The following is an 11,016-nucleotide window of genomic DNA, read 5'->3' on the forward strand; positions in this document are numbered from 1 at the left end:
TTGAGTACCACAATTATGTTGACATTACCCGAACCGCATGTCGATCAATGCAAAGTGCTTTCTCCGCAGAGAGAGGGAAAGTGGAAAAGTACCAATGCTCGCACTAGTATTCAATTCATTTTACAATTTCCACCGCAAACACCTGGGGCTGTCTCACTTTCAACGTCACGCATGGACTCGGGGTATTTTGGGAGTCATTGGTCAGATAGATTAATTTAACTAAAAACTAAGATTGGTCTGTCGCAGGGATGGGATTATCTTTCTGTTCTGTCATACCAGTCGACGCTAAATCCGGCTATCATCAGGGATCAGCTGCTCAATACTAATTTAAAATACAAGGATGACTATCTAATACCATTTAATACCATTTAATACTAATTAATACCACGCACAGACGGAAATCCCCGAACCTCTCCACAAAGGAAAAGGGAAAATTAAAAATTGAGAAAAAAGTAAAGGGAAAAGACAGCCAATCAGAATCATTCCAAGGTTAGAAAGTTGACCCTTTTAACTCCGAGCCGTGGACCCTACCTTCCCAGGATTGACGGAGTCCATCCTGATTGGGTTAGATCATGTCAATTCATGTTTTCTTGTTTTTTCCGTTTTCCATTTTCCATTTTCCATGTTTTCAGAGGGGATGCCCAGATGGAATATCATATTAATAACTATTCGCCTCCCCTCCGTTTTCATTCTCTTTCCAGCGACTCCAGAACTGCTTTCGTTCTGTTATAATTCCTCGCCATTGCAGTGTTATATTCACTTGCTGCCTCTCGTTTATATACACCTTTTAACTTACATTATTTCCCCCTTTTTTTCGCTTCCCCACACTTTCCCTCATTTCCTGTGGCTTGGATTCAAATTCCTCGATATTCTGTCATTTCCACTGTACATATAGACAGTACATAATAATGGTTCGCTTTGTGACACCTTTGCTCCTGGCCTCGCTGTCAGTGAGCGCCTTCGCCGCGCAGAAGTGCAACTCTAGCAGCCAGTGCAAGGAGGAGAAATACCCCTGCTGCTCCCGTGAGTGATAATCCTCCAGATCGCAATTCATAGCTAACAGATTGTTCAATGCAGAATATGGTGAGTGTGGTACTGGTGCCTACTGTCTCGGTGGTTGCGACCCTCTCGCCTCATTCTCTCTCGATTCCTGCGCTCCTATGCCCGTCTGCGAGAGCAAGACTTACACCTGGGAAAACCTCGACAATGCCGTCACTCAGGACAAGTACCTTGGTAACGCCAGCGCTGCCGACTGGACCTACAGCGGAAAGGAGGTTAAGACCGAGGATGGCAATCTGATCATGACCATGCCTGCCAACAGTGTCGGTACTCTCTTCGCCAACAACCACTACGTCTGGTACGGCAAGGTCTCCGGAAAGTTCAAGAGCTCCCGCGGCAAGGGTGTCGTTACCGCTTTCATTCTTCTGTCCGATGTTAAGGACGAGATCGACTACGAGTGGGTCGGCGCTGATTTGACCACGGTGCAAACCAACTACTACTGGCAGGGTGTTCTGGACTGTAAGTCAAGACAAGAGAAGAAACATCTAATCCGAATAATCGATACTGATCTGATGAATTAGGGCACAACAGCGGCAACATCACCGTGGATGGCGAGGACACCTTCAATGACTGGCACACCTACGAGATCGACTGGACCCCTGAGAAGGTGGACTGGATCGTCGACGGCTCCGTGCACCGCACCCTGAAGAAGGCCGACACCTACAACGAGACCTCCAAGCAGTACGAGTTCCCCCAGACACCCGCTCGCCTTCAAATGTCGCTCTGGCCCGCCGGCCAGGCCAGCAACGCCCAGGGCACCATCGACTGGGCCGGTGGTGAGATCGACTGGAAGAGCGAGGACATTGAGGAATCTGGCTACTACTATGCCACCGTCGGCGAGGTCAGTGTGAAGTGCTACGATGCTCCTTCCGATGCCAAGAAGACCGGCGACAAGGCCTACATCTACGCCAACTCCGCTGCCATGGAGAGCGATATCTCTATCACCGACAACTCCACCATCCTTGCCTCCCTCGGCGCCACTGGCCTTGACATGGATCTCGGCGCTGATAAGTCCAGTTCTTCATCCAGCTCTGCGTCCAACAGCATCCCCACCGGCTCCGGCGGCTCCGGCGGTATGTCCGGTGACAACACTTCCTCTGACTCCGGCTCTGGCACTTCCACCGCCGATGGCTCGGAGACTTCCACTTCGGGCTTCACCCAGGGATCTTCTACCCAGGACAGCGGTGCGGCTGGCCAGAACGAGCGTGTCCTCCGTGGCTCCCTCTTCGGTGTCCTGGTGGCCCTTGTTGTCCTTGTGACTCTGTAAATGTTTTGCTGGTTTGATCTATATATCAGCGTTTCATCACTTTTATTTTCTTCTTTCTTGCCATGCTTATTGCACAGCATCGGGTACATTTTTCTTGTTGACTATTGTGCATCTTCGCTTCGTGTCTGTCTCTGACTGACCTTGAACAAATCACCTAATGAATCACTTTGTTCCTTGTATCTTTTTTTTTTCACGTCTTCCTTCACTAGGTCGTGATGTTCAATGGTCGATTGCATTCGCATCTGCACTTTTCCTCCATTTTCTGTTCGATATACACCCACCCGGCGTTTTTTTGGCCGGTCTTGCTCTGTCAATTTCTTTCTGATTTATACCACGTACCGCTTCTGATCCCCTGCACATGACTGGAAAATAACTACAAGTCCGTTTGATCTTTTGTTCATATATACAATATTTTTCAGACTGCACTCCATGACTCCCTTTCCGTTATTCGATCGCAGGTAAAACTGAGGACCCTGTCTAGGTACAGGTGGACGTCCCTGTAATACATAATTAGCTCTCCCACAACTACGGCAGTTTGTCGAGAAGCAATAGTTCTTCGAATTGACATCTCATTATTCCATCATGGACGTCGAGAGTACAGATTGATCACAGAATCCGTGAACGCCAAAAATGACTATCTCCACCTGCCACAAAGATCCAAGACATCCTTATGGCGATGTCTCAGCCTTAATATTTGGCTCCTTCTCTTCCAATTCCTCCTTGGTAGGCTTTCTTGCCCACACGCGGTTCCTAAAAATTGTTAGCATGGAACACTCAGTTATACGATTGAAAAGAAAACCTACGCAGGTTCATAAGCATGAATGTGTGGACTGCTCAGCTCCGTGCGGACTTTAGCCAGGAACACATGCACCTCCTCTTTTGACCATGGTACCGGTTCTCCAAAATGTGTAAGAAGCCACATCGCCCAACCTTCGAGAGCAGCGTTCCAATGGCCATACTGAAGGTGTCCGGCCTCCTTTAGGGCATTATCCCTAGCCCAGGGTCCGATAGGAATCTTATATTTCTCCTCATGCACGTCCACAAACCCAGCTTCCTCGATAGCGCTGCGCATCGTCTCATGGGTTCTGAGTGACCGCCCGGCTCGCTCAGAGCATCTAATAAACATGTCGCCCCACCCATATAGCTGGTGTTCCTTCTTCAAGGTACCGTCATCGCTATAGACTCGCACGTCTAATTCCATTTGTTCGATCCAACCACCGGGCTCTAGGGCGCTATTGCAAAATAGGTAAGAAATTAGGGCGCGATGTCTCAGAAGTAGATTAGTATACGGATTGAAACTCACTCGTAGGCTTGTTTGTATAGTTCGTGCCATCCATCCGGAGGGAATGCGCCATACATTAGGCGCATATGGATAAAGTCGAAGGGCTCTCTCCATGTCCACTCACGAAGGACATCATCTACCTCGAAGAGGCAGTTCGGAGGCATCCATGACACGGGTGGGGGGAAGATATCCACTCCGCGGACGGTGGCTGATTGGTTTCAGTTAATAATAGTTCAGTCAAAAATGGTCCAGTCAGAAATAGAAAGTTTAGAATCGAGAAATTCAGTACCTGATGGATAGCGATCGGCCACATCACTAAGGGTTTGTTAGACTCTCTTAAAAGGGGTTATCGTTCGACTCACATTGCCCAACTCCCTTGGCCAGTTCCGATATCCAAAATATTCTATATTCAGTAGTCAGCGGGACGTTCGAGGATGGCCTTTGTATAAATTTACCTTAGGCGAATCGCCGATAGGGGCACGGAAAAGAGGGTTTAGCTGATCGTGATCTAGCACGAGAAACATCATATGTCTGAGTTCGTTAATACCATAGCTCTTCTAGCCAGCGAGTATGGGAAGTGTGGGGATAGGATGCGGTTTACCCAATCTCAAATGCTTCGAATTGCTGCTCATCAGAGGGACCCCTTGATATTGTTACTTTGTGTAAAACAAGTTATTTGCTTCGGAACCAACCAGTAGTCATCTTCTTTCGTGGCTTGGTATCTATATAACGGGTCAGTCTTAGGGATCGGTTTCAAACTGGGGAATATACTGACCTTCGGCCGTTTTCCACTCGTCCCCTCGCAATCGCGGAAGCAAGAGAGGTGGTATCCCTACATACTGGAAGTAAGAATTTGACCATATATATGATTCCGAGTGGCGCTCACGACTGAAGGTCCTGCGGGTCCATGCCATAGCCAGTGGACATAGCGTAGAAATCTGGGTCCTAGGCGAGAGTGAGAACGCCCACATCAGATTAGGGAATTACCACTTACCACCGCAATTTGATCCATTTTCTCAGCCATAGTCTCGACACTCCTGCAAAGGCTGGAAGATAAAACACTGTCAAGAGAGAAAAGCGAAGGTGGAGTGTAAGAGTGTCAGGACGGGACGGGACCACAAGCCGGAGGTCCACAACCGTTGAACTAGCAACGTGAGCCGAGCCCTATGCGGATTAGTATGACCAAATTAGGTTGCATACATATGAACTCACCCAAAAGAAGTACGAGGGGAAGCACGGAATACTGGTGACCTATGCTAATATTTCCCCCTGTGGTCTAAAATACTTGCCATGTCGAACCCCTTCATAAAGCGGCACGGGAAATCATGGCTGGAAGTCCATATACGTATATTGTATATTATAAGCACATCCATGTATATACCTTAAGATAACTTGAGTTATCCATCTACTGATGCCCATAGTTAATTAACCCTTACTATGTGTTGTAGTTTATGTTGTACTTCGGCCCCCGGACCGAACCTTCAGTCGGCGGAATCTCGGGGATTTGTCTCGTGACATCCGATAACGCGGAGAACCACACCTCAGGTCTATCAACATAAAATGCGCCATGTCCCCTCATATCTACACAGAAGGATTGCCTGAAGAACAGACCCCAGTTCCCTCATGGGGGCTCTCCCACTCAACCTCTATCTTCTTGTAACTCCTCACCTAATGTTTCATGCGCTATCAAGGTGATTGACGTTTCCCAGGAACAATGGGATACTCCTTACCCGGACTCGCCCGCCTAACGAACTACCCGACCAGCGGCGCAAGCGTCTCGTTCGCCAATGGCTGAATCTTGGGACGATGGGTAGGGAGGTTAGTTTTGATTACCACGTTTTCGCGGCTCTTTCCTGTTTGCACTTTTATCGCTCCTTCTCCTATTATAGATCTTTTAATCCTAGATCATAGCCCTACTACAGCCGCACTAGAACAGAGTCACAGACGTACGCGCCCGCCCAGCCGCCCACTGCGCCCAGACTCGCTACGCCGCTACGCCGCCGGTTATAAAGTATGGGTAGGGGCCGAGGGCATGTGGATCCGCACGAACTACGACGCGGAAAACGAAGAAGCCCACCAAATTTTGTGGAACGACTATATGGATATCTCTTAAGTTATCGGACCCGACTCACTAGTCCTTGAGGACGAAGGGCTATTCGCGAATATAGATATTACTCGTGTTCTTGGGCGCTAGAGCGTGTGACTAATTATTCGGCGCTAGAGGATGTCGAGTGGCGTGAGAAGGAACTAGCAGATTTCTTACAAATGCGCGAAGAAGCGGAGGGGGAAAACGTAGGCACGCGCGAAGAGAAATCGTCCTTAAGCTCTGATAATTTATGTAGGACGTACTGGATGTATCACGCTGCTTGTGTGGTGACCCATGCGTTTATCGAGGACGCGGAGGCTCAGCTGCAGGAATGTGGTTAGGCAGATGAGGGTGGATTCGGATGAGGTTGATAACTTTGATAGGGCTTGGTTTGAAGGCAATTGCAAGGATGGCTGGGATTATCCACGAGAGCTTGGGCCGGCCTATCTTCCTAGTGGTGTGAGAGGCCCTCATATAGGTGAGGCTGCCGCCGCTTTTATGAGGGCGCTTAAAGTCAGGTTTTCCTCTTTGTTCGGGTCAGACCGTAAGATGCCGTAGGAACTCTGCCCATAGGTAACAATAATAGATAGCCCCTCACTCTTCCACCGCTCAAATCCACTGCTTTCCTTTAAGCAAGCGAGCTTCAAAATGGCCTCCGGACTGTTCACGGACTAGCCGCAAACTCCTCCTGACCCTGCTGGTCACCAGCACGTGGTCCCTCATGTACACCGGCTCCGAAGCCCTCTTCTACTCCGCCTTCACAAGACTTACGTGGTGATAAGAGACATGGTGCAAAGCTGGAGGCCCAGACTAAAGGAAAGTTGAATAGCATTCTGTTTTATACGAAGTATGTTGTACATGATTCCAAAGATATGTTCAACATAATACAATCTGGGCCATATACTTATGAGGTCTTGGCGTAAAAGTACACTGCATTAGCGTTGAACCGAACGATAATCGCGGTGGATAACAAGAGGGGGTATCTGACAACGCAATACGAGCCTTAATTGGCTGGGTAAGAGAAGCAGCCCTCCAGGGCTGGAGAATTCGAGTTGAACTCGTCCTCCTTTTCCGTCCCTTCCCCAATACTGAGGTCAGACATCATTTTCCACTCCAAGCTCAGACATCTTTGACAATGCCCACAAAATGGGCCACCGAGGCCGACTGGACCAAACATAGGGACACTATAATAAGCTTTTACCGCCAAAAGTCCCTTGCAGAAGTCATGGAGCACATGCAACGAGAACACCAATTCCGAGCTACGTAAGAGCGCCGTCTGTATTCAAGTTCAACTGGCTTAAAAGCTAAACCATCCGTTCTATAGAGCGCGAATGTATAAAGCGCGGTTGAAGACATGGCGTATTAGCAAATACACCAAGCGGAGCGACAAGATACCACCTGCAAGCGTAGATGACGCTACTGTGTCCCGAGCCCCAAGGCGACCAATGCCTAGCGTAGACTCAGCGCTCGGAGCACCGGCCTCCCAGCAGAAAGTGCTGGATTGCCTGAAGATTCTAGAGAGGTACATCAATGTGAGCTCGACTGGCGGGCGATGGGAGGTGTCATCTACATTCATGGCCTCGCTCCAACATAGCGACTGGTTGGCACAGATTACGACAGTCAGAATATTTCTCAAAGGAGGACGGTTACAGGACGGGTTTCGACTACTAGGTGGTTGTTTCGAGGCCTGCAAAACAAACCTCAAGACAGAAAGTCCCTTGCTTACCTCTGAAATCTTCATGGGCGCTTTCCAACTTTTCACCATCTCGCCTAGCTTAGGATGGTCATTTTTGAAGTATATTCGCGACCTAAGCGGCATCGTTCTGACTATGGCGCATCCGCTGTTTCTACTACTATCCAAGTATTTGACCTTGGACAAGGAAGCATTTGCGAACTGTAGTGACCTATTCTTGGGCTGTTTCCTCGACCTTATGGCAAGATGTGTCCCAAGCTGGGACCAGTCGCACCGTGGCGCACTATTATTGACAACCGGTCGTATTTTCCTACTTAGTCTCATCGAGTTCTCGCAGTATGAAGAGTTGACACGGAAGTCTAAAAACCACGAAACCATGCCCTTGTTGTTGGGTCAGCAGGTCCTACAATATCAAGGCCAGTTGCCACCCGCAGCCATGCGGTCAGACACATTGTCGCTGTATTCCCTTTTCCCAGCACGAATCAAGGTGGTCGAGAAATGGGGAGGTGTTGATTATTTGTCATTTGAAGTCCTCTGATGTCGACAAGAAATTGGATTCATTAACGGGGGGGATGCGTTGTAGTCCCATTTCTGACCCGTATTTAAGGCACCAAACCTAACAAATATTCTTTGTCCTGGACTTTGGCATTCGCATTAATTGTATTTGTTCAAATTGCATTCAATAGGAGAGTCAGACAAAGAATAATCTGGAGTGTCGCTTTCCCATATGTTTTAGCCTCTCCCCAGCCAGGGTCATGCTCGTCTTCAGCATCATCTTCTTCCCGCTGCATCACTAAATCTGACTCCGAACTGGGATCACTGCAACAATGTTCCTGTCCGTCACGGTGATCGCAATGATGAGGTTGACAATACGGCCAAAACCACAAGCCCTAAACCACCCATCCTTCCACTTCGCCTTCCTCAACAGGCTCGTGAGCCACCTTGAAGTTCATTCCATAGGTTGCATCAAAGCTTTCCTCCTCCCCAACACAAATCAAGTAAGCCATGCGAGCATATCGTGCCGCCTGCTTTGCACTCTCAGGCGCAACCCCAAGCAGAGTCCTCCAAAGAATAATCCACGCGATAACAAGATTATCCATAGCCAGCCCCCATTTCTTCACAACAAGCGGCCCTTCCACGCCTCCCTCAATCACAAACCCAACCGCCGCGAGAGCCTGAACAACAGCCTCCCTAGCTTCATCCTGCTGCATTAAGCTGTCATAAACCCCAGCAATCAGAATAAGCGGTTCCCACAAACCAAGACGCAGCACCTGCTCCAACGGGCGCCGATACGTCTCAGTTAGACGATCAATAAGGACTTCAGCACGGCTGCGACTGTACTCAGAACTCTTTTTCAGCGCCATGGCAATCTGCGCGTGTTGTCTGACCCGCATCTCGAGAACATGGGGCTCGGTCGCCTTGATGTCGACGCAGATAGTGCAGGAGCACTCGAAGCCCCAGTGGCGGAAGTCCATGGGCCGATTTTCCGGGGCAGGGAGCAGATACCAGATTGTTAGTTCGGTGTTTGCAGGGATATCGGTGGCTGCGCGGATGATCATCATGTCACCAATGAATGCGTAGTGTGCGTTGCTCATGCATGAGTGGTTGATCATTGAGGCATAGGGCCATGTGCCGCAGTTGTGCAGCCTTCCGGGGCTACCGCTTGCGTCGCGCGCGTCGTGGATATGGTCTCCTCTCGAAGAGGTTGGGCTGCCGAAGCTGTTGAGGGAGATTATGCGGGCGACTTGGAATCTGCAGGTAAGAAGAGCATTTGTTAGCTTTGAATATTTAAGATGGGAGTGTCTCGTGTGTTAGTTACGTGTCTACCACCGGCTTGCCATCAACGAGGCCTGTTGAGACCTGTCTGAATCCGTTGCTATGGAGGTTAGTTATTGCTGCTTCCAATGATGGGGTTTTGCAAATCTTTTCGATAATCAACGATGCGAGTGCGAGTTGGCCTCCTCGGGCGGTCGTCCGCGTTTCGGTGTTGACATGGAGGGTGCTGCTCCACCTTGGCCTGCTATGGTGCTCGGTTGCGTATGCAAAGGCTTTCTCGCAGACAAGCAAATCGCCGACTTTGACTGCCTCTGTTGTGAATAGGCCTCGTCCCTGAGACTCTGTCTGGCTGACTGTCACTGGGCCAATCCATGTCGCATGGTCCAAGAGTGGCGGGTGTGTTTTCGATGCTTTCTCCTGCATCTTGCTGAAGTTGTATATGCCCTTCTTTTGCTCGACAAGGCGCGCAATAGCTTCACGAAAATCGTTCCTGGCACTGACGTCTTCGGGGTTTTTCTTGCAGAGTTTCGTGAATTGATCGCAGCTTTCCCGGAACCTTCTCAGGCGGTACAGGGTTTGGGCTTTGCCCCTAAGGGCTTTGTCGGACTTCGGGCCTGGGGGAACGGCATCGAGATCGCGCAGAGATGCATCCCACTCATCGACCTGGAAGAAGGCCAGGCCCCGGTAGTACAGGAGGTAATGCTTCTCTTCCTCTGTCGGCGAACACTCCAATCCTTTGGAGTAACTATCATTGTGGTCAGCGTTGTTGACTATCGAATATTCTACTGGGACTTTACCATTCAGTGGCAGAATAGAATTTTCCTCGGTTGAGGTACTCGTTACCCATGCTTAGCCAATCCCTGGCCATCCACTGAGAGGTTTCATGCTCTGGAATCCGCTCTCGCCAAGCTGATGGGACCATCTCGTCGAAAAATGGGATGAACATGATATCAGAAACATGATCAACTCTGACAACGTATTCAGTATCAGACATGGAAGTCAGATATGGCTCCTTCACAAGTAAGATCTGCCCTTTGTCAACACAGCCATCCTGGCAGCGGAGCTTCTCGTTCAGCATCCGGAGCGAGATTGCGTCTTTCTCTTCGTCTTCCACAATGGCCATCACCGCACCCATGCTTTCGGCCTGGGTAATTGATCTGACTAGAATGTAAGAGCCCCTATGATGAGTTTCAAGAAGCAAATCTTTCAGCATGACCTTTTTCAGGCCTTCCAACGGAGCGAGACACGGTGGGTAGATGGGAATGGCAAAAGAGACATGCACCGCACTGCCGCTACTTTGGCGGCGCGAATGTTCCTTGTTCGTCCTCTGCCAATACTTGAATTGCTTCAAGAGTTCATCCCGTGTCATCTTTGGTTTGAAGGGTGTTCCCCTGAGGGCCTCGGCAGCTTCGAGGGCACGGTTGTGCTCGGTCAAGAGCTTCTCGCCCTCTGGGTCCTGGAGGAACCTGTCCATCTTCGAAGCTGTTGTTCTTGTTTTCAGGGTTTAGTCTACTGATGGAGCAAACAGTTAATGGGGCTCGAATCTTACCGATGATATCGAGGATAGATTCGAAATGAGTGGTGAAGCAAAGTGAATGGGCGATGTGAAGGCTAGCTGCATGTGAACAAACAGTGAAAGGGCAAAGCACGCGAGGAACAAATACGCGTAGACATTGAATTATTTGGTCTCACCCAGCAACTGCGACCTTCGAATGTTCCACCTTGGATGATACAACCTGATCTGTGCACCTGAGGTTCATACCATCTTAAAAATTTGCCTAGATAAGGCCATGGAACAAACGAAAGTGCCTCTCCATTTGCATCAGGCTATTCTAGAGACATGGAAGAGGCCA

The 11,016-nt window shown here is 49.3% G+C and overlaps 5 protein-coding genes across 5 annotated transcripts; 3 read left to right on the forward strand and 2 right to left on the reverse strand.

Annotated features, from left to right (window-relative positions):
- Positions 1 to 908: 908 nt before the first annotated feature.
- utr2 (putative cell wall glucanase (Utr2)) lies at positions 909 to 2,326 on the forward strand (the record flags this gene model as incomplete). The annotated part of the gene is made up of 3 exons (XM_056712202.1): positions 909 to 1,023; positions 1,078 to 1,518; positions 1,581 to 2,326. 3 exons carry the CDS (start codon positions 909 to 911, stop codon positions 2,324 to 2,326), a joined length of 1,302 nt encoding a protein of 433 aa, XP_056565917.1.
- A 668-nt stretch (positions 2,327 to 2,994) lies between these two features.
- N7489_006453 (class I SAM-dependent methyltransferase) lies at positions 2,995 to 4,632 on the reverse strand (the record flags this gene model as incomplete). Its single annotated transcript, XM_056712203.1, has 11 exons — positions 2,995 to 3,076; positions 3,130 to 3,558; positions 3,630 to 3,816; positions 3,898 to 3,923; positions 3,971 to 4,011; positions 4,064 to 4,139; positions 4,210 to 4,251; positions 4,301 to 4,330; positions 4,384 to 4,440; positions 4,495 to 4,553; positions 4,603 to 4,632. The coding sequence occupies 11 exons, from the start codon at positions 4,630 to 4,632 to the stop codon at positions 2,995 to 2,997; spliced, it is 1,059 nt and encodes a 352-aa protein (XP_056565918.1).
- A 763-nt stretch (positions 4,633 to 5,395) lies between these two features.
- N7489_006454 (uncharacterized protein) lies at positions 5,396 to 5,721 on the forward strand (the record flags this gene model as incomplete). Its single annotated transcript, XM_056712204.1, has 2 exons — positions 5,396 to 5,418; positions 5,520 to 5,721. 2 exons carry the CDS (start codon positions 5,396 to 5,398, stop codon positions 5,719 to 5,721), a joined length of 225 nt encoding a protein of 74 aa, XP_056565919.1.
- A 1,108-nt stretch (positions 5,722 to 6,829) lies between these two features.
- N7489_006455 (Clr5 domain-containing protein) lies at positions 6,830 to 7,925 on the forward strand (the record flags this gene model as incomplete). The annotated part of the gene is made up of 2 exons (XM_056712205.1): positions 6,830 to 6,957; positions 7,019 to 7,925. The coding sequence occupies 2 exons, from the start codon at positions 6,830 to 6,832 to the stop codon at positions 7,923 to 7,925; spliced, it is 1,035 nt and encodes a 344-aa protein (XP_056565920.1).
- Positions 7,926 to 8,277: 352 nt separating this feature from the next.
- N7489_006456 (uncharacterized protein) lies at positions 8,278 to 10,637 on the reverse strand (the record flags this gene model as incomplete). The annotated part of the gene is made up of 3 exons (XM_056712206.1): positions 8,278 to 9,139; positions 9,207 to 9,908; positions 9,961 to 10,637. The coding sequence occupies 3 exons, from the start codon at positions 10,635 to 10,637 to the stop codon at positions 8,278 to 8,280; spliced, it is 2,241 nt and encodes a 746-aa protein (XP_056565921.1).
- Between the last annotated feature and the right edge of the window lie 379 nt (positions 10,638 to 11,016).

Source organism: Penicillium chrysogenum, assembly GCF_028827035.1.
Source record: "Penicillium chrysogenum strain IBT 35668 chromosome Unknown utg000004l_segment0_segment0, whole genome shotgun sequence".
Classification (NCBI taxonomy): Eukaryota; Fungi; Ascomycota; class Eurotiomycetes; order Eurotiales; family Aspergillaceae; genus Penicillium; species Penicillium chrysogenum.